The sequence below is a fragment of the Symphalangus syndactylus genome, chromosome 24 (assembly GCF_028878055.3).
Source record: "Symphalangus syndactylus isolate Jambi chromosome 24, NHGRI_mSymSyn1-v2.1_pri, whole genome shotgun sequence".
NCBI classification, from domain to species: domain Eukaryota; kingdom Metazoa; phylum Chordata; class Mammalia; order Primates; family Hylobatidae; genus Symphalangus; species Symphalangus syndactylus.
Window position 1 is genome coordinate 33,925,893 of NC_072446.2, and position 27,020 is coordinate 33,952,912.

Consider the following 27,020-nt stretch of genomic DNA (forward strand, 5'->3'; position numbering starts at 1 on the left):
CACCAACACACGCCCCCAACACACACACACCCTAACACACAACACACACCCCAACACACACCAACACACACACACCAACACACACAACAACACACAGACACCAACACACACCAACACACATACCAACACCCACACACCAACACACACACACATATACACACCAACACAGCCCTTCAGCAGGATCACTGCATCTCTCAGGCTGTGGTGGCAGCACAGAGATCCCAGTCAGACCGGGCCTGCAATGACCTATATGCCACCTACCCCTGAATTGAAGACCCCAAAGACATCCCTGACATCTCTGACAGGTGTCTTCTGTTGTCTTCGCACTGAGCGAGCATAGATGTCCAGCCGGCGGCACACAGCGGCCACCTGGGTCTGTGTCAGGGTGGACAAGAGCTCCTGATGATCACCGTCCAAGCCCAGGCCACCAAGGAGGCCTGACAGGCCTGTGTCCTGCAGCCACAGGGATTCAGCTTCCCCTTCTGCCAACGGAAGTAGAACCCAGATGAACACACACAGCTCTGCACTCGGCCACACGTGCTAACCAAAGTTCTGCATAGAAGCACACACTCACCTGGACACAGGAGTTTCTGCATTTCTGATCGTGAGACCTATCAACACAAACCAGACTCTTTGGGGGAGAAGATCTAATGAGCCTTCTGAGAATTGGGAGCGGGGTGGGGGTACTGATGGCATTACCTAGTGTATGGATGTCAACCCATAACACAGCAATCCCTGGGAAACAGAGCTGGCTGAAGGGCCCTGCATGTTCGGATTTTGGACCCACTTCTCTCCAAAGTAATGAACCCACTTCTCCAAAATCTGGCAGAGAACACCACAGGGTCACATGGTGTCCCCTTGGGAAGCTGGTGCTGGTTGTTGATGTCCCTTTGGAAAGTCCTCCATATTCAAAACCTTATTTGTGTTGTAATTGTCCCCTCGACTTGCTTCCTAAGGAAACTGTCACAGTCCCATAGCAAAACTATTCACTGGAATGGGAGGGTGAGTTGAGACTTCAGGATCTCGGGTCCTACCTCCAGGGATTCTGCTCCAGGAGTTCAGGCCTTGGGCCTGAGAATCTGCACTTGGAATGTCTTCCTCAGATTATTCTAATGCAATAGGGTCTTCAGACCACACTTGAGAAACACTGGCCTTATCATGAGGAAATGGACAAGAGCTCTTACTGGAAGTTGAACACATGTAAGAGAGGACTGGTAGGGTGTACAGTTGTACCCAGTGTTGACCAAGTTAGTCAACAAGGTAATAATTGTTTTAAAAACTCAAACAAAACTGCTTTTATGGCAGCCTGGGTTTTACAAATAATCCATGTCTTCCCCCAACACTTTCCCTGCACTTGGGAACCAGAACAGATGCCTCCAGGGCAGCTGCAACGTTGTGGGTCCATTCCTGACTTGTGCTGGCTGGTGGAGGTACTGATTCTATCACGATGCCACACATTTTTTTGTTTGTACAGTATCCTTTCAATTAGCCACTGTTTCTTGAAATGTAGGCATTCACCTACCATCTTTATAATTTTTATCTGTATCTAATTATCCCTGTAAAATTCCTTACCAGATATATCCCCTTAATCATGCACCACATTTTTTACTAAAACAAATCTATTTTAAAAGGAAACAAGATCCCTACCATAAATGGAGCATCCAACATCACCTGCCATGAGTAGACATTGATGGGAAAAATAAATGATTAATAATCCCTCTGGTTCAAGTTGGTGTCTGAATAAAAAGAAAAGATGGCCAGGCACGGTGGCTCATGCCTGTAATCCCAGCACTTTGGGAGGCCAAGGTGGGCAGATCACCTGAGATCAGGAGTTCAAGACCAGCCTGGCCAACACAGAGAAACCCCATCTCTACTAAAAATACGAAAATTAGACGGATGTGGTGGTGAATGCCAGTAGTCCCAACTACTTGGGAGGCTGAGGCAGGAGAATCGCTTGAACCCAGGAGATGGAGGTTGCAGTGGGCTGAGATTGTGCCACTGCACCCCAGCCTGGGTGACAGAGTGAAACTCCATTTCAAAAATTAAATAAATAAATAAAAAGGAAAAAAAAAAACAGTCTTGGCTCCATGCCACTCAGGATCCCTCAGCCCTGTGCTACAAAAGCTCCTGTGTTTATTTAGTTGCGTAAAGTGGCTTCTCTCTGACCCACTCTGACTCCACTGCCTGTGTATTGTTGGAAATTAGATTGCTGGCCACATCATGATGCCAGAGAGGCCACATGGAGGACCTCCTATGCAGGGCATCTCCTGAAACCACTTCTACTGTAACCAGGGATTTTTTTACATTCACACTTGGAGGCGCTGCATGTGACTATTAGGCCCTTAGGAGGTCTGCATCACCACATGGTCTGTTTTGCCAACCAGGGGCAAGCCCAGCTGAATTACATGCCAAACCAGGAAGGGTTCCATGTGGAGCCCTTTCATTCCCTCATCTGCTGAACAAGTAAGGATGGAGTACGGGAATGTGCTTGGCTCTGTTCTAGGCACTGTGGACACAGCAGTGAAAAGGGCCGATGATGTCCCTGGCCTCATGGAAGTTACATTCTAGTGGGGGTCACAGAGGCATGCACAGTGAAGTGCACTAGGTAAAGTCAGACAGTGATCATTGCTGTAGCAACGAACAGAGTAGGGCAGGGGCTAGAGAGTGATGGGGCAGGGGTGCTATTTTATGTAGGGAAGCTGGTGAAGACCTATCTAAGGAGGTAACATCTGAGCCCAGTCCTGACTGGAGAGAACAAGCCATGCAGATGCCTGCGGCAAGAGCATTTGAGGCCAAGGGAGCAGAGAAGACAAAAGACTTGAGGTAGGAAAGTGCTTTTAGGGTCAAGGACTAGCAAGGAGGCCCGAGGACAGAAGTAGAGTGACAGCCAGTCAGGGTGGGAGGAGAAGAGGCAGAGAGGAGGCACGAAGCCAATTGTGTAAAGCCTGGTAAGTTATGATCTGGTGGCTTTATTACATGTCCCCAAATTCTTTGACTCTCACCCCATCAAGGGGTGGAGTCTAATTCCCTTCCCCTTGAACATAGCTGCATGCAGGGTAACAGAATGCAGCAGAAGCAATGCTGTCTTTCTTCTAAAGCTGGGTCATAAGCAGCAAGACAGCTTCTACCCGGCTCTCTCTCTTGGTCTTGTGCTTAGAACCCAGCTGCCATGCTGTGAGGAAGCCCAGGCCACATGTGGAGGCGTCATGCAGATATTCCAGATGATAATCCCAGATGAGGCCCCCTGATGGTCACATCCACCACCAGGCACACAGATGAGAAATCTTTTGAGATGACCTCAGCCCCAGCCACCATTTGATTGTAACTGCATGAGAGGTCCTGAGCAAGAACCGCCTAGCTGAGCCCACTCAACCCCTCCAACAGTGACGTATAGTAACAGTCATAATAATTGATTATTGTTGCATTATGCTGCTAAGCTTGAGGTGGTTTGTTACATAGTAGTAGATAATAGGGACACATAATTGTTTATTACTCTGAAATAGATGGAGAGATATTTGAGGATTTTGAGCAGAGGGCTTAGAATTTCCCTAGAAAGTTAGCTCTGTAGATAGGAGACTGTTTTGTGTTCACTGTTATATCCCCAGTGTCTAAACAGTGCCTGGCACATAATAGGCACTCAAAAAATATTTCCTGAAGGACTCACTCTAAGAAGGGACATAATCTAATTTACATTACTAAAAGATCGTCTTGACTATGGTGTGGAGAACTGCACCAATCCAGGCAACAGAGAAAATGCTGTCATGTTCTGGTTCATATCTGGATCCTCTCACATTTCTCTGCCTGGAATCAAGCCCTCCCACCACCCCTACAGGCCCCCGCCAGGGTTTCTCACCCTCTGGAAGCTGGCCTTCATTCCCGCCACTGTCCTCTTCCCTCAGCTCATCTCTCTGTTGGATCTGTTCCACCTCCATCCAAAAGCCATCCATGCTGGAGCTCTCCGCTCCAGTGGAACAGCCAGCAGAGCCAGCAGGGTGTAGTCGCAGGGGATTCTTCTGGGGAAGCTGATTCATTCGGCCTGAAGAGGGGCCAGAGCTGTAGCAAGTGGGGAAGGTGCAGGGAGGTCAGCAAGTCTCTACTTATGATGGGGGTTGTGCTGAGGCTTGTGGCTCTCCAGAAATCAGCCTGGGGACCCTGGGGGCTAAGCAAGCTTCCTAGGCATGTTTCTCAGGGTGATCTCAGCAAACTGACTGGTGACCCATCACCCCTGTGGGATCCTTGGAAACCAGCAATGCTGCAGGGGACAGAGCAGGGCCAGAGTGCTCTGCTTGCTTTCACCTTCTTGGTCAAGGCGAACAGTCTTGGACACACCTACGGTAAAGGCAGCATTCCCAAGGGAGGATTAAACACCAGGACAGGCGAAGAAATGACAGGGCAGTGTCTCACGGATCTCAATGAATTTTTACCCAGAGAGTCTCCTGTCTCCTTCCCTCACACCTCCTCCTTTGTAAGTCTGGCTGCCAAGCCCTGGTTTTCCTGTTTGTATCACAGGAGCATCTCATCTCCTCCCCTCTCCCAGCCAGCTTTGAACAGAGCAAGTACCTGATCACGGAGGTGCTATATATCAGTGAGCCAATCTCATTCTCTCAAGGTGTTGAACCAAGGGCAGAGGGGTCAGTATCAGGCATGTGAACTGGAAGCTGTGTGGGGCTGGAGGGGCTGGAGTGGCCAGTCTTCCAAGAGAAGAAGAGAGGAGACCCTCTGCAGGCATGGAGGGATGTGGAGTAACCTAAGCTTGATATTCCAGGTCACAGTTGCAGCCTCTCATGATCCAGGCTATGTGGTTTACCCCTACAGCCCTAACTCCCACATCCTTCCCTTTAATCCCCCTCTTCTTCCCAAGCTACACTCAATGAATTTCTGCTTCATGCAATCAAAGAATCTCAGGGTAAGACAGTGCAAGTCTCCTGGTCCATATAAATGAAGTCCAGGACTTCAGATGAGCTTAGGGACAAAATGTCTCTGTTGCTGGCCCAAATCCTTGAGAAACGGTAGGGTTGGTCATAATGGCAAAAATACTAGACTGGAATCACCTAGACCCTGACACATGCCAGCAAATAGACCATAAACTACCCCTGCCAGAAGAGAGGGAAGAAATCCATTTTCCCAGTTTCCTCAAGTGGGAAAAATGTATATTCTGCAAGTTCTATAGATATTTAAGCTCCCTTGTGGAAACAAACAAAAGGCAAAGAAAACCAATAAACATAGGTGGTTTGAACTGCCCTATTAAAAAAGCAAGACTCATTTGGATTAAAAAGGAAAAGTCATCCACATACTGCCCTTGTTTTTTAAAAAAAATATATATATGCTTTTCTGTTTTTGTTTGTTTGTTTTTGTTTTTTGAGGCAAGGTCTGGTTCTATGGCCCAGGCTGGAGTGCAGTGGCGTGATATGACTCATGGCAACCTCCACCTCCCAGGCTCAAGCTATCCTCCCACCTCAGACTCCTGAGTAGCTGGGACTACAGGCACACACGACCATGCCTGGCTAATTTTTGCATTTTTTGTAGAGACAGGGTTTTTGCCATGTTACCCAGGCTGTTCTCGAACTCCTGGGCTCAAGCAATCCACCTGCCTTGGCCTCCTAAAGTACTGGGATTACAGGAATGAGCCATTGAGCCCGGCCTTAAAACACATTTTTGTTAGCTATATTTTCCATTATAAAATCAATATGCAGTTATTGTAAAAATTCCCAGCAATGCAGAAGTGAGCAAAGTAGAAAATCAGTCATTCTCCTGCGGCTACGACCACATTTTCCATGCTAACACTTTGGTGTGCAGACATCTCATGTTTCTCCCCAGGCATAGTTAACCTAAAGGCAGGCACTCTCTTCTTCACTCAGGGGACATTGTTTTGGGCTCATGTCAGCCAAGACACAGAACTCAAGTCCTCCACCAGCCCCACAAGAGTCCCATGCACGCTAAGCATTTGATAGCTCTTTGCTGAGGAGCTGGATGCTCACAGGAAGGTCCCCCACACAGTGCATTTATTTGAAATATCCCCATTTCCTTTTGATGGAGATTTGGGTTGTTTCTATTCATCAATATCACAAATAATAACATCTGTTACCTTTGCTCCTTTGTACAGTAGAAGAGAATCCTAGAAGTAGAATTGCTGAATCAAAGGGTTTGTGAACTCCTGCCACATTGCCTCTAAAAAAGGACTATTTTATTGGATGTTTGTTTGTTTTGACTTTACCCCTGCTGCCTGCTTAGCCCCCCTCTTGTGGGATCCCATCCCCTGGAGTCCCTGAAGCTGTATTTTGCCCTCAGCCTATGACCTCACTCACTGTTGTCCCCCCAGGTTCTGGAGGTGTAATCCAGGACCTAGGGCCAGCTCCATGGATGTGCGACCTGTGCAGTCACACAGGGCCCGGGTTTGGAAGCAACCCACACTTGGTTCAGAGCTCTGCTGTCACCATCTCAAAATTCTTAACAATGTTTGAATGAGGGACCCATGTTCTTTCTGCACACGGCCTTTCCTGCCAGGATTTTACCATAGACCCTGGCTTGTGGCTTCCTCCCAAGCGTCCTGCCCACACAGAACTCAACTCCGAGTCCTAAACAATTCCATCCTGAAACAGACTCAAAATGTGGTAAAGCAAAGAAACCTCCAGTCGGCCAGAGCCTGAAGGAAGGGACAGGGCACAACCTTCTGGCAAGGGCTCCGGCATTTGCACAGAGCAGAAGCTTCACTGGAGACCAAGTCCCAGTTAATTATAAAATTGGCTGTTCCGCTCTATTTATGCTTTTCGAGAAAACTGCTAGTCAGTGCCTCCTGTGAATCTGTTTGACACCCCATGCTGGGGGCACAGCTCCGTTTCTTTGGTTGCTTTAAGATTCGCTTTGAAATTACCAGCATCTGTGTGTTTTCGTGACAATTTGAAAACTGCAGCAACTAAACCCAAGCAAAATTGTCAACACTATCACCATTTGATAGCTAAGTAGTGAGGGGGCAGCAATTATTTCTTTGGAAGAACATTCTGAGGAGGTCAGAGAGGGGCACAGGAAAGAACAGAAACAAAATGAAACACCCACAGTGCTAAAGGTGTCATTGTTTCCAACATCGCATTTTGAAGCATGGCGGTGAGTACCCCCCTTCTAGGAAGAGAATGATAGGAAGAGAACACATCCGCAAAAGGTGTTCAGAGCCTCACAAATACAGCTGATGTTTTGTTTGTTTTGTTTCCAGCGCTTTGTTGAGCTATAGCGCATGCAGAAAAGTACGCAGGTCCTAAGTATACAGCGCAACCTCCAGTTGTAATTTGTTTTTTAAACCTTTACCGAGTACTTACTACATGCCCAGCGGCAAACATGTTCAAGCATCAGTTTATTTCTTTTTATTTTGAAAAGGGTCTTGCTCTGTCTCAAGGGCAATGGTGCCATCATAGCTCACTGCTGCCTCGAAGTCTTGGGCTCAAGTGATGCTCCCACCTCAGCCCCCCAAGTAGCTATAATCATAGGCACATGCCACCATGCCCAGTTAATTTTTTATTTCAGTAGAGATGAGGTGTTGCTATGCTGCTCAGGCTGCCCTCAAATGCCTTGACTCCAGTGATCCTCCCAAAGTGCTGGGATTCCACATGTAAGCCATCAAGCCTGGCCAAACCTCAGTTTAATACATCAGTCCCATGTGGGGGTGCTATTGTTTCCAATTTACAGACAAGGAAACAGACCCAATAGGACTGGGGGACCCACCCAGACTTGTCCCATTGGCAAGTAGCAAAGCCTGGATTTGAACCCAGGTTGCAAGCCCAGTACCAGGCACTTCACTGCCACACTAGATGATTTAGGGAGGCCCCAGGTGTGAATGAAGTAATCTGAATGCATTTTTTCTTCCCCACTGTAGACACCGTGCCCCTCTCAGAGTTCCCTGTCTCATCAGATGGTTCCATCAAGCACTCTGAGAGCCACTCCTCACACCCTTTTTGGTGTCTCCACATCCCATGAACCCCTAATGAATTTTACCTTTCATACAACTCTTCTATCCACTAACTTCTGAACCACCACTCTGGTCCAAGCCACCATCACTTCTCGCCTGGACCACAGCCTCATCGCAGTCTTCCTGTGTTTCTTCTAGATATCCTTCTCTGGCTCAGAAAGATCTTCCAAGTTCACAAAACTGGCCTTTCACCGCATCTAGGAATCCTCATGGTATCCCAAGACCCTGAGGATAAAATCCAAATGCCTTATGAAGGCATTGGACTGACCTGCCTACGCTTCTAGCCTCGTCTCACATACCTCCTTCTTCCCTCTGCCTGGAATGTCCTTCCCTTGTTTGCTAACTACCCTTCAAGTCTCAGACTCAAAGTCACTTCCTCAAACACAACTTTTCTCATCCCTAACCTGGATTAGGTCTCTGCTATTTGCTTTTCCGTAACACATTCATTTCTATTGGAACTATTTCTTTCTTGGCTTCTCTATTCCCCGCTGTCTCCCCAGTGCCTAGAACACTGCCTGGAATATAGTAGTTGTAGCGGATATCATGTATGGTCCCAAAATTTTTTTACAGTTCTCCCATGGGGAGGTGGGGCCTATGTCTCCTCACCTTGAATCTGTCAGGCTGTGACAGCTTCAGCTAAGAGGACACAGCAGAGGTCAAGCGATGAGACTTCTCTGTCTGGTCATAGTGACCAAGCTGATCCCACCTGGTTCTCTCACTCTCTGCTTGCTCCTTGGAATGGGTTGCTACGTTGAGAAGCTCAGGCCAAGTGCCAGGTCACATGCAGGTGCCCCAGTCAACAGCCCTAGCCGAACCTCACCCTTGAATCATTTGAGCATAGGTGTCAGACACATGAGTGGAGAAACTTCCAGACAGATGACTCTAGTCCCCAGCATGAAGTCATCCCCAGCCATTCAGTCTTCCCAGGTGACACCCCAGACACCATGGAGCAGGTACTCTTGCCCACTCTGTCCCAATTCCTTACCCATCGAATCCCTGAGCAGAATAAAATGATGGTTGTTATGTGCCACTGAGCAATAGATAAACAGATTTGTAAATTTAGAAGTCAAGAACTTTGGGCCGGGTGTGGTGGCTCACGCCTGTAATCCCCGCACTTTGGGAGGCGGAGGCGGGTGAATCACAAGGTCAGAAGTTCAAGACCAGCCTGGCCAACATGGTGAAACTCCATCTCTACTAAAAAATACAAAAAATTAGCAGGCATGGTGGTGGGCACCTGGAATCCCAGCTACTCGGGAGGCTGAGGGAGGAGAATCGCTTAAATCTGGAAGGCAGAGATGCAGTGAACCGAGGCACTCCAGCCTCGGTGACAGTGCGACACTCCGTCTCAAAAAAAAAAAAAAAAAAAAAAGTCAGGAAATTTGGCTCTAGTGTCAACTGGGTCTGAATTTGAATCCTAGATTTGTTGTTTATTAGCAACGTCACCTTGGGGAGTCCCCAAACCTGGCTGGACCTTAGCTTCCTCATTTTAATATGAAGCTAACAGAGACTACCTGGGGCAGTGTAGTGTAAGAGCCAATTCACGCATTCAGCAAATGTTTATTGAGCCCTTACTATGGCCAGTTACTAGGAAGCTAATATACATAAGGTGCTTAGAATAGGAAGTCCTCAGTCAATGTTAGTTTGATCAATATATGTTGCTTCTGGACTCTTCCTATCTGAGATTCAGACAGAGAAAGTGGCTCACCCAAGACTGCCCAGCCAGTGAGTGGCCTCTAGTTCCTGTCCTGCAGAGTCACAGACTCTGCAGTGAGTCAGAGGGCTGGAGCCCTCACAGAGGCTTAGAGCCTTCCCGAGTGCAAAGCCCTTCTCTCCACACACATGAACATTCCCCCCAGGTGGCCTGGAAAATGAGGCAGGGCCTAGAAGTCCTTGGCTCCCATTCAAGCTCCCCTGCTCATGTTCTGTGCAGCTGTTGGCATGTCCCTTTTCCTCTATGGACCTCAGCTTCCAAGTCCGTAAAATGGGAAGACAAGGGTAGAGAAGGGTGCTTTACAAGAGGATCTTAGTGAGACCCTTGCCCGTGAGGTCATAGCAGGCAGTGAGAATAATATGACAGTGGAGCAAAGGCCTTTCCCAAAGGGCAGGGCTGCAGAAACCCATGCAAGGCTGAGAGCCACAGAAGCAAAAGCCTGCTCAGCGAAGCCGAGAGCCTGCTCAGGGAAGCCGAAAGCCAGCATGACCCAGGGAGCAAGAATGCGGGCCATCGGGATGAGCCGGTGGAGGTGTGGCCGAGCCTCCTCTCCAGCAGCCAAACCAGATCAGCTCAGCCTGGACCTGCTGGGGCAGGGAGCATCGCCTGGCTTCCGCAACCCAATCAAGGGCTTCCCCCAAGAGTGGTGAATAGGGCTTTGGGGGCAGCCTTCAATTCCACTGAATCTAGGAGGTGGAGGTTGCAGTGAGCCGAGACTGTGCCACTGCACTCCAGCCTGGGCAACAGCGTGAGATTCTGTCTCAAAATAAATAAATAAATAAATAAATAAATAAATAAATAAATAAAAAAAAAGGTCCTCAAGCTCTGTACTAACAGCATGTCAGGAGGATGATTCTTTGCTGTGAAGGAGGGCTGTCCTGTGTATTGTAGTAAGTTTAGCAGCATCCCTGGCCTGTACCCACTAGACGCCAAAGCATCCCTCTCAGTTTTAACAACGACACATGTCTCCAGACCTTGCCAAATGTTCCCTGGGGAACACCATCATTCTGGCTGAGAAACACTGCTCAGCATGGATTAATTCATTTACTCTTCACAACTTCTTATCCCATTTCACAGATGGTCAAACAGAGGCACAGCGATAAAGTGACTTCTTCAAGGTTACCTGACTAGTAAATGGCAGAACTGCATTTGGCCCCAGGAAGTCTGGCTCTGTAGTCCATGTTCTCAACCACTGTGTAATAAGCTGCTTGTACAATGGTCTTTCCTCAATTGTGAATGTTTTCTTTTCTTTCACTGGCTGGATGCAGCCTGTGGTTGGTGAGGGAATACCACCAGCTCAGATGTAGCCCCAGCTCTGCCTCTGATCAGCTGAGCTCTTATCCCTATCACCTGAGCCACAGAGTTCCTGGACTCTTTTGAACACATCCCTTGTCCCATAATTATTGTTGGGTAATGATATGTTGTGGAACGATGAATTAAGATTGTCCCCAGTGGGGCAGGCTGGAAGAGCAACAGATAGCCGCTGTTGGGCAGTGCCAAGCTTTACTTTGCTGAGCGGGGAATCTGGGGGAAGGTGAGAAGCTGAAGGTGAAGGGAAAGGAGGGAGAGAGGTGGGTGAGAGAGCTAGCCACCATCAGGGAGTGGCTATGTGGGATGCCATGTGCCTTTGGCTCTGGGCAAGCCCAGGTATGCAATGTGCCTGGGTGGTGGGGTGGCCCTCTCACACCGCTATCAACACCATGAGAAGAGCTGTCCCTGGACAGCTGCCGCCCGGGTCTCAGAATGAACACATATGGCACAGACCACAGCCCAGTAAGCAGGGAGGAGTGAGTTCAGCCGGACCCATGGCTAGAAATGGAGCCGCCCAGCAGAGCCTAGGGTAGAGCAGCTAATCCCCAGCCACCTGCAGGCACAGAAGCGGGAGTACACGATCGTCGCTTCGGGAAATGATTGCTGCTGGGTTTGGGGATCATTTGTCACACAATGATAGCTGACAGGGACAGCATGCTATTGCACAACCCCAGCAGCTCTGCCAGAGGTGCGGTGAGCCCACTCTCTGCCACTCACACCATTCCCGGGTGCTAGGTGCACATGCCACTGGCTGTGTGCACGCTCCATGTTGCACCCTATCTCCAACCCCCAGATAAAGTGACACATCCGGTTCTGAGTCAGGAATCAATAAAGGATAGGAATTGGGGCTCTTAGAGCAGAGACTGAAAGGCAATCTCGGGGCAAACGGTGGCCGCGGCGCCTCCTCCGGGATGCTGAGGAGCCCAAGGAGACCATGAGGCCCGAGCCGGCCACTCGCACCACCATGGACGCGGCCGAGGTTGAGTTCCTGGCCGAGAAGGAGCTGGTTACCATTATCCCCAACTTCAGTCTGGACAAGAGCTACCTCATCAGGGTGGGTACCTGGGGCCTTTTAACCCTGGTTTACCAGTGGAAGTACCCCCGTGGCTGGCAATTAACCTGAAACAAAAGCAGAAATGTCGACTGCTCCCTCCAGAGTGGATGAACATAGAAAAGTTGGAGAAGATGAGGGATCATGAATGAAAGGAAGAAGCTTTTACCCCAATGCCCAGCCTCTACTACATGGAACTTACCAAGCTCCCATTAAATCATGCTTCAGACGACATCCCGAAGGCAGACGAAATCCGGACCCTGGTCAAGGATATATGGGACACTCGTATAGCCAAACTCCGAGTGTCTGCTGACAACTTTGTGAGACAACAGGAGGCACATGCCAAGCTGGATAACTTGACCTTGATGGAGATCAACACCAGCGGGACTTTCCTCACACAAGCACTCAACCACACGTACAAACTCGCACAAACCTCCAGCCTTCGGAGAGTACTCAGTCTCAGGACTTCTAGAGAAAGGCCTGGTGCAGGCGGCTTGCTGGGGGATGTGATGCTTAGGATGTGATGAGGTACTCATGGTTCTGGAGCTCTAGAAACACTTTTGAATGCATGAAAAATGTGCAGTGGTGCAAGGAATGGATTCATGACATTGTTGGAGAAGTAACAAGTTTGTGGTTAGTCCTTAAAACTTAGCTCCCTGGGACATTCTTCAATTCCACATCTATTTCTAGAAATCAGCCTTCTCCGCCCCCTCTTTTGAGAAAGAAAAAAGCTTTAGGCAAATAAGTTATTGTCCCTAGCAGAGCCACTTGGGTCTCCTGCATGGAAACTGTCACCTTGGGTAAGTGTTCAGTGACTGGTAGGTGTAGATATAGCAGAAGTGGCCATGTGGCCAATGGCTTTTTTTCCCCCTTCTTGATCCTGATTTCTTGGGCTAAATTTAGACCCTCCCACAGATGTGGGTCACAGAGAAGGATGGTAGATGGTGCAGCTAATGATGCTGACCAGTGCTTATCCTCTAAGCCCCGATCCACAATAAAAACGGACCCAGCTCAAAAAAAAAAAGAAAGAAGGCAATCTCAGGGCACAGCCATGTGCATATGGGTGTGCCAGGGAATTGTGTGTGCACAGTCACTCATGAATGTGTACATAGCCTTGTGTGCCTATGAAGAGGGTCTCTCCTCTGTTGCCTGAGGACTTCACAGGAGGTTTGGATTCTTCATGCCCACCCATATAACTCACATAACTTAATACATGATGACTACGTAAATGGTGCCCCTCTGAGTGTAACACTGTTATGCAGTGCACAACCTGAACATCAGGACACAGCAACACTCACATCTATGAAGCAACCCCTGTGGGGACAGGGTTGGGATGGGTGGGAATGAGATGTTATAAAAGGCAAATCTTACCTTTACATTTTTAGTATCATCTTAACTGAGCTCCTAAAATCCCTCTACAGCTACAACTTTCCCATTAAGACAAAGAAGACTGGCTCATTCTGGACAGTGTGACCATTCTTTGAATTATTAAACGATGCTCGCCATATCTCCTTCACATAGCAATTCTGCTAGAGCTGATCTGTGGGTTATGAAAGTCACAAGCATGGCTATTTTGTGTTATAGACAATAAGAATAAAATATTCTGAAATGTAATTAATGTAATTTAGCTTCCTGAATCACACAGGAGGCTGGGCTGGGAGACAGGGAAGGCACAGCTATGGGTGCCCCCTTTAGCTGTTCAAGCTGGGCACAAATCAGAAGAACAGAGGACCCATGCTGGGCCGAAGAAGCTGCATCCTAAGCGTGCGGACCTGGCCCAGAGACCTTCTCCAGGGCAGGGTGCTTCTCCACCCTGCCCATGGGCTGGAATCTCCCAGTGAGCTTTTCCAGGCCATTATGCCCAAGCAATGCCCCAGCCAGACCAGTGACACCCAAACTGCTGGGAATGGGACCTGAGCACCTATTGTTGATTCCATTGTGCAACCAGGGTTGGGAAGCCAGGAGTATCATTATGTTGCTGGGGTTCAGAGCATTGCATAGGTTTCAAGAGTTGGGTGGGAACTGATGGATTGCATCAAAATTCTCACATAGCACTTCTGGGAGGGGCAGCCTGCATTTTTTAGATGGCTGGGGGAGATTAAGGTACTGCCCATGACCTCTGGGATGACAAATATTCCCAACAGAAGATCACGATCTACCAATCTCCATCTGAGATAGCAAACTGCATCCCCCCACCACGTCCCCAACACACACACTGGATTTTCACACCTTTTAAATAGCTTGCCATCATTTGAAAATGAGGAGGTCTCACATTTTTAAGTCCTCTAGTTCCAATTTCCCTTGGGAAAAAATAATCAGTAGAGATGATAATCCTGGGTCTCTGTCTCTAAGTGACAATTGGCTGAAGCCAAGTGGTGGCTGCCTCTTAAAATGGGCTTCCAGCCAGCAGCACAGCCCTGTGGTGCTTGCCAGAGAAGCTTCGCAAGTCCTTAAGTTGTGTAGGTTTGCCCTGATCCTTCCTTCGAACAAGGTTATAGACACTCTTGTGTCCCTTCCTGAGTCACTTCGATTGTCATCTTGATTTGTACTGGCCAATATTGTAGCCACTAGCCACCCGAGCCCTTGAAATATGGTATTTAGCATGAAGGAGGAACTGAATTTTTAACTCCTTCCTTCCTTCTTTTCTTTTCTTTCTTTTCTCTTTTCTTTTTTCTTTTCTTTTCTTTTCTTTCATTTTGAGACAGAATCTCACTCTTTTGCCCAGGTTGGAGTGCAGTGGTGCAATCTCAGCTCACAGAAACCTCTGCCTCTTGGGTTTAAGCGATTCTCCTGCCTCAGCCTCCCGGCTGGGATTACAGGCACCTTCCACCACGCCCAGCTAATTTTTGTATTTTTAGTACAGATAGGGTTTCTCCATGTTGGCCAGGCTGGTCTCAAGCTCCTAGCCTCAGGTGATCTGCCCTTCTCAGCCTCCCACAGTGCTGGGATTACAGGTGTGAGCCACCTCGCCCAGCCAACTTTATTTAATTTTAACTAATTTAAATTTAAAACTAGGTACTTGTTTCAGTTACTGGAAAAGGCCTAAATATGTTTAGAACAACTTGAGTACACAAATCTACTTTTCTGGCTGTATATTTTATGAAATCTAAATATACATTAAGGATTTCTGATGAAAATTTAGCATCCTATCAGAGATTGCTGGAAATGAAAAGTACACACTGGATTTTGAAGACTTCATATTTGAAAATGTAAAATATCTCATTAATTGATATTTTTATATTGATTACATGTGAAAATATTCTGGACATATTGGGTTAAATAAAATGTTGTTTTTATTAAAATAACATTAAGTGTTAATGCTGTTAATTTGATCATATAAAAAGTTTTAGACCAGGCACAGTGGCTCACACCTGTAATCCCAGTGTTTTGGGAGGCGGAGGCAGGAGGATCATCTGAGCCCAGGAGTTGGAAATCAGCCTGGGCAACACAGCAAGACCCTATCCCTACAAAAAAAAATTACAAAAATTAGCGGGTGTGCCCAGGCACGGTGGCTCACGCCTGTAATCCCAGCACTTTGGGAGGCCGAGGTGGGACGATCACGAGGTCAGGAGATCGAGACCATCCTGGCTAACATGGTGAAACATTGTCTCTACTAAAAATACAAAAAAAATTAGCTGGGCATAGTGGCGGGTGCCTGTAGTCCCAGCTACTCAGGGGGCTGAGGCAGGAGAATGGCGTGAACCCGGGAGCTTGCAGTGAGCCAGGATGGCGTCATTGCACTCCAGCCTGGGCAACAGAGCAAGACTCCATCTGGTAAAAAAAAAAAAAAAAAATTAGCCAAGTGTGGTGGTGCATAACTGAAGTTCCGGCCATTCAGGAGGCATGAGCAGGAGGATTGCTTGAGCCCAGGAGTTTGAAGTCGCAGTGAGCTATGATTGTGTTACTGCACTCCAGCTTGGGTAAAAGAGTGAGACACTGTCTCTAAAAAAAAAAAAAAAAAGTTTTTAATAGGCTTAGGGTCCTCCACAAACCAAAAATAAAATCCTAAGCCCCCCAGCCAATTGAACAGACCCAATCTCTTGGCCAAGGGAATCCCAGGGAAACCTGCAAAACTGAATTCGCAGCCATGATGGGTTGGGAAGTTGGACACACCTCATTGTACGCTCCTCCCTTTTGTAGTTTCGGCACAGCATCTGACCAGCATTAATGTTAAAATAGGCATCACAATGGCCAGGCGTGGTGGCTCACTCCTGTAATCCCAGCACTTTGGGAGGCTGAGGTGGGTGGATCACTTGAGACCAGGAGTTTGAGACTAGCCTGGCCAACATGGTGAAACCCCATCTCTACTAAAAATACAAAAATTATCCAGGTGTGGTGGTGGGTGCCTGTAATCCCAGCTATTTGGAAGGCTGAGGCAGGAGAATCGCTTAAACCCCAGAGGTGGAGGTTGCAGTGAGCTGAGATTTTGCTACCGGGTGACAGAGCAAGACTGTCAAAAAAAAGAAAAAGAAACAGAACAGACATCACAAGACTGACAAAACAGACTTTTTGTGACAATAAGATAACCAATTATAAACAGGACCTATGGCCGTGCCAGACAAAGGTAAACTTACACACCCCTACGAGCAACTCTGACCCGGTATATTGGTTAACAGACTTCCTTCTCTTAAACATTCCTTTCTGCTGACTCCAAATTTTTAGATGAGGCTTCACTCCTCTAACCAATTGCAAATTAAAGAATCTGAATCCACATATAACCTGTAAGCCCGGGCTTCAAGATATGCCGCCTTTTCCGGCCAAACCACTATACAGCTTCTATGCTTTGAATTATGTCTTTGCCTGTAACTCTTGTCTCCCCTAAAATGCATAAAACCAAACTGTAATCCGACTGCCATGGTGACACCTTCTCAGGACCTCTGAGACTGTGTTCCCCAGGCCAGGGTCTCTTACATTGGCTCAGAAAATTCCTTAAAATATATTACAGAGCTTGGTTTTCCCATTCACACCTCGCTTCCACAATCCTCACCATGCCCTGAGATGTTACACTCTGCCACGTGACTCGCTGAGGGTCCCACTTGACCCTTGTAGGCACCAGAGTTTACAACTCCTGGTCTATATAACATCTTCCTAGCTGGTTTGGGGTAGGGGGGTGGCGCAGTGGGGAGAGCTTTTTAAAATCTTATGTAAGTTGTGGATCCTCTCTCCGGAGAATTGCACACACACAGAGATGCATAACATTTAGCAAATAATTTTAGTGGTTCTCGGATCTTTGAAGGTCCATCCTTGAGCCCCAGATTAAGAACATCTGGTCTTTAAAGCCTTCAGAAAAGACCAGCAGGAAGAGCATCAGGCTGGTTGCCACGGTTACACCTCCTCTTAGGCGGGCCTAGGGGTGAGGCATGGCCTCATTATCCCTGTCTTTGCTGCACATCTTCACAGGGAGGTCCTCATCGCTCACTCTTCCATTGCGCACTCAAGGGCTTAAGAGCCAGATTGTCATCCCACCTTCAGGTCTCCTGGCCCTGGGGTTGCCGCCGGGCTCAGGGCTTGAAAGCAAACTGCAATCCCATCTCTCCTCTGCCCTGCTCTCTCCTCCAGCCAGTGTGAGCTACGTATACCTCTCAGAGGCACCAGGCTCCCTCTTGCCCTGGAGTTTTGCCCAGTTGGCAGCTACTGCCAGGAACACCCTTCTCCTTCCCATCCTTGGCCTGATCAGTGCCTACTTTGGGACTCAGCTCAGGCATCACCTCCTCCAGGAAGCCTTCTCTGCAGCCCTCCTACAGGCGTTGGGCTCATTGATGTCCTGGCACTTACCGCCCTCCATAGTCATTGCCTATTTGTTTTCTCCTTTAGACTGGGATCTCTTGAGACCAGAGATACTCTATTTATTATTGTATGAGCCCAGCTCCCAAAACAGAGCAGATATTGATAAACATTTGAAGGATTAAAAAATTTCACCCAGTGGTTCTCAAAGTGTAGGCCCCAGACCTTCAGTATCAGCATCACTTGAGAACCTGTTAGGAACGCACATTTTCAGCCCTCACCCCAGAACTACAGAATTAGAAACTCTGGGGGTGGGGTGCAGCAATCTGGGTTTGCACAAGCCCTCCAGGTGACTCCAAGGCACTGATCTAAGCCCCAGGTTGGAGGGAGGCAGGATGACTCCTGGGGGTGGAGGCAGGGGACTGAAGTTTGGCAAAGCAATATGGAAGAGTGGCTGCGGGTAGGCAGAATAACGCCCCGACTACCCACTACTCCCTGGAATCTGTAAATGTGTGTGTTACATGGCAAAGGTAGGATGGAGGTTGCAGATGGAATTACAGTTGCTAATCAGCTGATTTTGGGGAGATTATTCTGGGTTGCCTGAGCGGGCCCAATGAAACCACTAAGGTCCTTAAACGGGGAAGAGGGAGGCAGAAGAGTGAAAAACAGAGAGATGGTAGCATGAGAAGGACTCAGCCGGCCACGCTTGGCTTTGCAGATGCAGGTGGACCACAACTTCAGGCAGGCAGGTGGCTTCTTGAAGCTAGAAAATTGATTGTCCCCGAGAGCCTCCAGAAAGGATCACAGTCCTGCCAACACTTTGATTTTTAGACCAGTAAGACCCATTTTGGACTTCTGACCTCTAGAACTCTAAGATAATACATTTGTATTGTTTCAGCCACTAAATCTGTGGCCCTTTGTCACCACCCCAACAGAAAACATTGACTACGGTGGCTAAGGACCAAGGCCCTGAAGTCACACTGTCTGGGCCTAGGTCTGTCCTCTTGATGTGCGGCCTATAAAATCGGGGTGATGATGGGATAGTATACAGAAGGCAGTGAGGATGAAATAAAGTAAGGCCTGTAAAACATTCAGCCCATAGTAAGTACTCCAAAAACATGAAAACACAAGGCTGCCTTCCGACCAACGAGCAGCCAGCAGCAGCCGACAGTCCTCTTAAGATGGGGCAAACAGCCTGAGGGGACAGAGCAGTAACTAGAGAACAAAAGGAGGAGTGGGCTGAGAAGAGGCTTCCTGGAGGAGGTGGTGTTGAAACTCAGTTTTAAAGAAACAGTCAGTGAATGTCAGGGAGGAAATGAGATATGCAAATCTCCCAGGAAGAGGAGCAGGTCTTTATGCCGGGAAGTACAAAGGAATTTTCCCTGTGTGGATAGAAGTCTGTATTAGGGTTTAATGAGAACAAAGTCAGTAAGAAACAAATGGTAGTGGAGAACAATTCTCCAAGCAAATTAAAATCCAGAAGCCATAACAGAAGAAAGCTGAGTTGATTACATCAAGACTTAAAACTTTTGTATGACAAAAGACACTACAAAAAATGTCATAGGACCTTTTTCCTCAACTGAGAGGAAATATCTGCAACCAATGATAAAGTGTTACTATTCAGTCTATATATATAAAGAGTTCCTGGAAAGCAACAAGAAAAAGAAAAAAAATACCCAAAAAATCTACTGGGAAAGTCGGCAGCAGATAGAAATCCACAAGCCACAGGAGATAAAATGCAAATGCCCTACGCGTGAAAAGATGTGGAGCCTCACAAGTAATCAGGGCAATGCAAATTAAAACAAGGATGGACTCTATCAGATTGGCAAACACAGAAAAGATTGCCAACACCCAGTGCTGGCAAGTGTCGAGAAAAGACATTCTCACACTTGGATGAGCATCTGCTGGTCAATTTGGGTAGAGTCAGTGATGCCTGACAGGAGGGGAGGTGGAGAAGCGGCCTCCACATTGCAGGCAGGGTGAGGACCCCAGGGTTGTGAAGAGCGGCAGCCTAACCGCTTGGTGTAATTAACACCTTCACCTCTGCTTCATTGTGAGAAAAGAGGGAAAACAGGAAGCTCCATCCGAAGGGACCTGCCCTTCGCTGGTTTGTGAGCAGGATCTGGGGAGGCCTCTCCTGCTGGAGAGCCCTGGAGGAAAGTGGTTTGCAAGGACTTTTTCCTGCAAAGCTGGTCAGAAGCCCCCAGCGGCAGCCTGGTCCCCGGAGCTGCGGATATCTGAGGTGGCCGTTCTGGGTTTCGAACCAGGAGGATGTGTGAGTGTGAACGGCAGCCACTGTCTGAATGGCACTGATTCTAAAAATGAAGGATCAGGCCCAGAGAAATGAGGGAACTTTCCCAATGATGAGTGGAGGATTTAGGACTCAAATGCAAATCTTTCCGCCATGCCAAGGAGTCAGGAGTCCTGAATGTACTTGTCCCATGAAAACAAGCCTGTGCTATTTGGAGTCAGCTCCAAGAACTTGCCCTTTGACCACTGATATCTGACACAAATTGTTCCATTTCTACATGGTGGGCACTGTACTAAGCCCTCACATGCATTAATGTCATTTTATCCTCACAACAAGTCTATGAAGCAGGTACTGCTGTTCACAACCATTTTACAGAAAAGGAACCAAGGCTCAGAAAGATTAAGTAACTTCCCCAGAGGTCCACAGCTGATAAGTGGTGAAGCTGGACTTTCAGATTCAGGCTGTCCTTCTACCCCTGACACATTTAAACTATGTGTAGGTGATTTATTCAGTGGTTGGGTTCACATACAAGAGGGTGTGTCTGGAGAGATCAGTTGACATTGACCCCAGTGGCAGAGACTTGAGCTACACATGAGCAAAATATGAGTGAAGGTGAACCGTGTAAAGGTGATTGATTCTACAAGCTATCTGTGTGCAATCAGCCAAGTCCTTTAACTCATTATTGATTAAGGAAATCTGGCTGGTGCACTAGACTCAAAATGGGTCTTTCTGCCTCTCTGATCTGCCTTTGAACTCTGTCGGACACTGAGCATGTGAAAAGATGCTCAGCCTCACTAATAATAATAAAAAGGGTGAATTAAAACAAGAGACAGGTTTCTCCCAATCCAATTAGCCAAGACTAAAAATGAACAATAATGTCTGGTCAAGAATGTCATGTATATTAGGAAACAAGCTCACACCCGCTTGGTGAGTCTAATTGGGTACAACCTTCCTGGAAAACCACCCAGAATATGTTTCAGAATTTTAAATGTATACACCTTTGGACTCAGTGATTCCTATTCTGAAAATGTATCATAAGTACACAAAGACATATGTCCAAGAACATTGCAGTATAGTTTATAATAGCAACCAAAAGAGAAAAAGAAGCAACCTAAAATTCCATCAACAGGAGGCTAGTTAAAAAAAGTACTGTCCAGTCATAAAATGAAACATCACACAGTCTTTAAAGAGGATAATGTAAGGGCAGGTGTGGTGGCACATGCCTGTAGTCTCACCTACTTGGGAGGCTGAGGCAGGAGGATTGCTTGAGTCCAGGAGTTTGAGACCAGCCTGAGCAACACAGGGAGACCCCATCTCTACAAAAATTTAACAAATACCTAGGTGTGGTGGTGCATGCCTGTGGTCCCAGGATCACTTGAGCCTGGGAGGTTGAGGCTGCAGTGATTCCACCACTGCACTCCAGCCTCAGCCTGGTCAATAGAGCAAGACTCTGTCTCCAAAAGAAAAAGAAAAGAATAATGTTGATTTCTATGTCTTTCCAGGAAAAGATATTATAAAGATGGAAATGTCATTTATAAAATAGTATACATAATATAAACCAATTCAAGTATGTTAAGTACAATTGTGTGCATGAATTGCATCATAGATACATTTTACATATACATGTATGTAAATATTTAGGAAGCACAAAATCCTATAGGATGTGCACTTAACTTCTCACAATTGCTGTTCTTGTGGGTTGGAGGTGGGAGAGGCAGGTGGATTTCACTTGCTACTTTTTTTGTATTTTTATACCAATCATGAATTAACAGAAAATATATTTCTACGGGGAGCAAGGACAAGGGGAATCCCAACAGAGTCACCTCACTCCTACTGGGTCTTTGAGGCACCTCCCAAGGCCAATATTGCATGGTTTTAAGATGAAGTCCACATAGACAGTGAATTCGGTGTCCCCCTCACATTATGGGACTTTCTGTTTGATGGCAACATTGACTCTATTCATCCCTGCTCAGGCCTTTCCGGTCAGCATTTAGTGTATGATGTGGTAGTGACCAGTGTTATGTCTTCCTCCTGGACCAGCCTGTGGGCATCTTAAGGGCTGAGAGAGCATCTTATTCACGCCCACAGCCTCATGTCCATCACAGGACTTCACGTAGAGGCAGTGACATTTCATTCATCAGACAAATATTTCATGAGCGCCTACAACAAGCCAGCCCTGTGCCAGTGCTAGAGAGCCGTGGGTAAACAGAACAGATCCAGGCTTACATCCTGAAGGTTGCCGTCCTGCTGGAATTTGTTGAATAACTAAATGACTCACAAGCAAGGGACCGGTGAAATGAACAGACTCAAAGGATTGGGGGAGCTGACCTAGTGACCTTGTGAGCCAATACACAAGAACATTGGCCTGGAGCAAACAGACCAACCCTGTTCCAGAGAAGTAGTTTTCACTTTTTTTTTTTCCTTTGGCAGTGGAATGTCTTCTCAATGAACAAAAGAGGTAACGGTGATATTATTATAAGCTGATTTTATAAGTTTAAAGCATTTACTGATCATACAATCAAGATAATTTTAGTTGACAAAAAACATTTGGGATACCTGAGTGGAGATAGTATTTTTACTAGATGTTTAATACTTGAAAGATATAATAAAAATTAAATACAAATAAAATGTTTGCAGAACCCTGGTTTAAAAACCACTATTCTGGGCCAGGCACGTTGGCTCACACTTGTAATCCCAGCACTTTGGGAGGCAAAGGCAGGTGGATCATGAGTTCAGGAGTTTGAGACCAGCCTGACCAACATGGTGAAACCCCGTCTCTACCGAAAATACAAAAATTAGCCAGGCATGGTGGCACACGCCTGTAATCCTAGCTACTCAAGAGGCTCAGGCAGGAGAATCACTTGAACCTGGGAGGTTGCAGTGAGCCGAGATCATGCCATTGTACTCCAGCCTGGGCAACAGAGTGAGACTCCATCTCAAGAAAAGAAAAACCACTGTTCTGGAAGTAAAAATGTTGCTTTTGTTGTTTTGTTTTCAGTAATAAAGAGAATGAATGGTTCAAATTTTAAACTCTCTTAAGTATTATTCATCTGTTCATTCAACCAGTAGCTATTAAGCACATTCAGTGGGTCAGGAGCTCTTATAGTGAATTCAATATTAATTGCCTCAAAGATCACAAGGAACCAGGAGATTAAGGCAGGGTGGTGGTGGAGTCAGGGGAGCAGCCATAATAGGTAGATAGATAGGTAGACGGATGGATGGAAGACGGATAGTTGGATAGATGGTGTGATCAGCTGAATAACAGCTCCCCAAGATGTCCACATCCTAATCCTCAGTATTTGTGAATATATGTTATCAGGCAAGGGGACTCTGCAGATGTGATTAAGCTAAAGATCTTGAGATGGGGGGATGATCCTGGATTAGCCAGTGGGCCCAATGTCATCACAAGGGTCCTTATTAATGAAAGAGGGAGGCAGGAGAGTCAGAGAAGGAGACATGGGGATGACTGTGGAGGTCAGAGTCAGAGAGATACGTGAAGGTGTTACAGAGCTGCCTTTGAAGACAGAAGAGGACCATCAGCCAAGGAATGTGGGCAGCAGCAGAAGCTGGAAAAGGCAAGGAAACAGATTCCTAGAACCTCCAGAGAGAATGCACCCCTACAGACCCCTCGATTTGGGGATTTCCAGCATTCAGAACTGTCAGATAACACATTTGTGTTGTTTTAAGCTACTAAGTTTATGTGATTTGTTATAGCAGCAATAGAAAACTAATATAAATGAGAGAGACAGAGAGAGAGATGATAGATAAGCTTATGTGATTTGTTATAGCAGCAATAGGAAACATAGATAGATAGATGAATAGATAGATAGATTAGATATAGAATAGATAGATAGATGGATAGATTAGATATAGAATAGATAGATAGATAGATAGATAGATAGATAGATAGATAGATAGATAGACAGATGAATAGATAGATTAGATATAGAATAGATAGATGGATAGATTAGATATAAGATAGATAGATAGATAGATAGATAGATAAACTTGTCTTTGGCTTCTTAAAATTGATTCTCATTAAAATCCTATCCTGAGTAATTTTTGCCTGGGATGGGGCAGAGCCCCACACACATAAGAGCTCAGCGAACATGCTGTATGAATGAAATGGTCTCACTAAGCTCCCCTTCCCTTTCCTGAGCCTAGAAGTTGTTCCCTTAAGGGAATTCTAGGACTCAGTTGTCCTAGGATCAGGATCACCTACTCCCTGAATCTGCTTTCTGAGTACAGACCACGTCTAGTCTTCAGGTCCTTGGGTGGCAAATGAATGGGGCAGTGGGGGTCTCCTGCTGCAGGTGTGTTCCAAGCTAGAACACTTTTGGAGGGCAGGGTCTATTAAGATTCTAACATTCCTTTTAAACTTGCAACTGCAAGTCTAGGACGTGAATTTTACCCATGCAAATCCCCAGAGATGTTCATTGCTGCATTGCTTAGAATCGTTAAAAATTGGAACCAACCTAAATGTCCATTAGCCAGGAACTGATTCAAATTAACCAAAGATATCCATAAAGTTGGATCTTGGCAGGGCATTAAAGTGAATGAGTTGGATCTTTATGTTACTGACATGTAAAGATGTCCATAACATTAACTGAGGGGTTGCAGGGGAAAACCTTACAAGCACATTAACACAAGAACCTATTTTTGTAAAACTATACAAGTTTAGGTTTGTATATGTCAAAAAGTTCTCCCAAGGTATATGTCAAAACTTTAACACTAGTAAGTTTTCAAGAATGAACATACGTATTCCTGTACTGTTTGACTTTCTATAATAATCAAATTGTAATATGATGTAATTAGAGTGGGGGAAATGACTATTTGAAAATTCTAGTCTGGCTGTCAGTGGCAGGCTGAGCAGGAATAAGGGGTGACCAGTTCTCAGCTGAGGTGACCACACGGCCACACTGACCCAGAATCTTGACCCAGAGACTCCTGAATCTTGAGCCCCTGGGCCCCCTAAGACTCTCTACATCCAGAGGAAGAGGAAATGGCACATACTGGCGTCACTCATGGTCTCTAAGAATCTGAAAATCAGTGACCCCTGTAGGAGGCCAGTAGCCTGAACCCAGGGCAATGCTGTGTCCCAGGAAGGGTCTAGGTTTGGAGTCCCATGGACCAGGGCTAAAAGCCATCTCCACCACTTGACAGCCAGGTGACAGGGCTCTCCAAGCCTCTGTTTCCTCATCTGTACGATGGAGGAAGATTCTTGCGCACAGGGACGTTGTGAAGACAGACCGCACATGCCCCTGGCGCATAGTAGGGCCAACTTTCCTCCCGCTCCCGTGACCCCTGTACCTGCAGCCCAGGTCGGCCCAGTGCTGGGTGCAGCGCCTGGCAATGCGGGCCCGCGGGATCCGAGGACACGGTGAGGCTAGGGGCCCTGGGGCCAGCCTCTCCATCTGGGCGGCGGGGAGGAGAGCAGGCTCGGCCATGGGCTGGCACCTCGAGGATCCCGGTCCGTCGTGGTGCTGCCGCCGTGGGGCTGACTCGATCGGCAATGTGAGAGGAAGGAGTGAGGTAGGGCCCCCGTGGCGCACCCAGTTCCCAGACACCCTCATGCAGGACTAATGTCCAGCCCCCTCCTGGGGCGGGGCTGGCTTGGCCGGGGCCACCTACAGGCAGGCACTCGCGCGCACACACACAACCCTGAGTCCTGCCCGCCTGCACTGGAACTGCGAAGTGGAAACGGCGCCTTTCAAAAACTGTCATGAAATATGATCTGCATGGCCACTATTATTACCTACAACCATCCCGATTTCCGAGTAAAACCACATGAATAAAGCACCTGGCTACTATGGGTGGAAGGAAGTGCTCAGGACCCAGGGGTTTTTATCTGGCTGGGCTATTCCCTCTGAGGCTTCTCTGAGCCACGGTTTCCTCCTCTGTGAAATGGGGATGGTGACATTTGCCAGGAGACAGGAAACAAGCAAGCAGGAAGGTGTCAGGGTGTAAAGAGAGCAGGACCTGGGCACGGGGGGCGGGAGGATAGGAGGGGAGCAGGAAATGGGAGTGGCAAATTGAGGGGACGTCCAGAGAGCCTCCCGGGATTGGTCTTTTGGCTGGGATGTAAAGGAGGAGGAACTAGCTGGGGAAAGGCTGGGGAAGGGGAAAAACCCAGGGAATTTAACCCCCTCATCTGTAAAATGAGAACTCATTCATTCACTTAGCAAATCTTTATGGAGCTCTGTAGGGGCCCTGGGGGAAGCAACCAGAGTGTCTGAAAGCAAAGAGCAGGAGCGTGTGGACTCAGCTGAGAGGAGAGCAGAGGCTGAGTGTCAGGGTGGGGAGTGGGAAGGGGTTTCCAGGTGCCGACAAGGACACAAGCCAAGGTGTAGCAGTAGGGCATTTGGGGAACGTATGAGAAGCGCTCCTGCCAGCTTCCCTGGCGGTGTCCTATTCCCTGCATCCATTTTGGACCATGAGCCCCTTCTCTTGCCCTCTGGCCAGGACTGAATGCCACGGACTTCACCAGATTGCCCGGGACCGCCCTGCCCTCCTCTAAGCCTCCAGGTGTCAGTGAATCTTTCCAGGAAGCATATTCACCTGTACTCCAAGAAGAGAGGCCCCAGAGTCCTCCTCAAGGAGGGCCCCCAAGTCTATGGGTCCCCACAGTCTGAAGCTCTGCTCTGGCCTGAGGGAGGCAAGAAATGGGCCCCAAGAAACTGAAAACAGGGCCCCGCTGGAGCCACAGAGCCCAGGAGCATGCATAGTTCTGGCATTAAAGATGAGAAAGGCCTCAAAGCACAAAGGGTTCTGAAAAACCCCAAGTCTCAGGCGGCTGTCACTGGCTGGAACCTGCGGACTAGGGCTGTGCAGAAGACCACCTATCCACTTCTCCTGAGCCTCCTCCTGAGGAGGAGACAAGGGAACCACGCCACTGTGATGCCAAGGAGCTGGGGTCCAATATGTAAGTGAATTATCAGCCGAAGTGGGTGCAGAACTACTTTGGGAGCCATAGGGAGTTTTGAGTGGGAAACATGGTAGGTGCTTAATAAAGGTT

The 27,020-nt window shown here is 47.5% G+C and overlaps 1 protein-coding gene and 1 pseudogene across 2 annotated transcripts in view; one reads left to right on the top strand and one right to left on the bottom strand.

Moving 5' to 3' along the window:
• ARHGAP40 (Rho GTPase activating protein 40) overlaps positions 1-25,580 on the bottom strand; it is a 48,791-nt gene extending 23,211 nt beyond the window's left edge. Inside the window, exons 1-3 of one of the 2 annotated variants that reach the window (XM_055266623.2) lie at positions 25,316-25,580; positions 3,854-4,053; positions 262-482 (exon numbers count right to left, since the gene is read on the bottom strand). In XM_055266623.2, the coding sequence (XP_055122598.2) occupies positions 262-482; positions 3,854-4,053; positions 25,316-25,578 (684 nt within the window). In that variant the 5' untranslated portion in view covers positions 25,579-25,580. The remainder of the gene's footprint in view (positions 1-261; positions 483-3,853; positions 4,054-25,315) is intronic. The other variant, XM_063633550.1, reaches the window with a different exon arrangement.
• LOC129474843 (DNA replication complex GINS protein PSF2-like) lies at positions 11,944-12,527 on the top strand (annotated as a pseudogene).
• Positions 25,581-27,020: the final 1,440 nt, after the last annotated feature.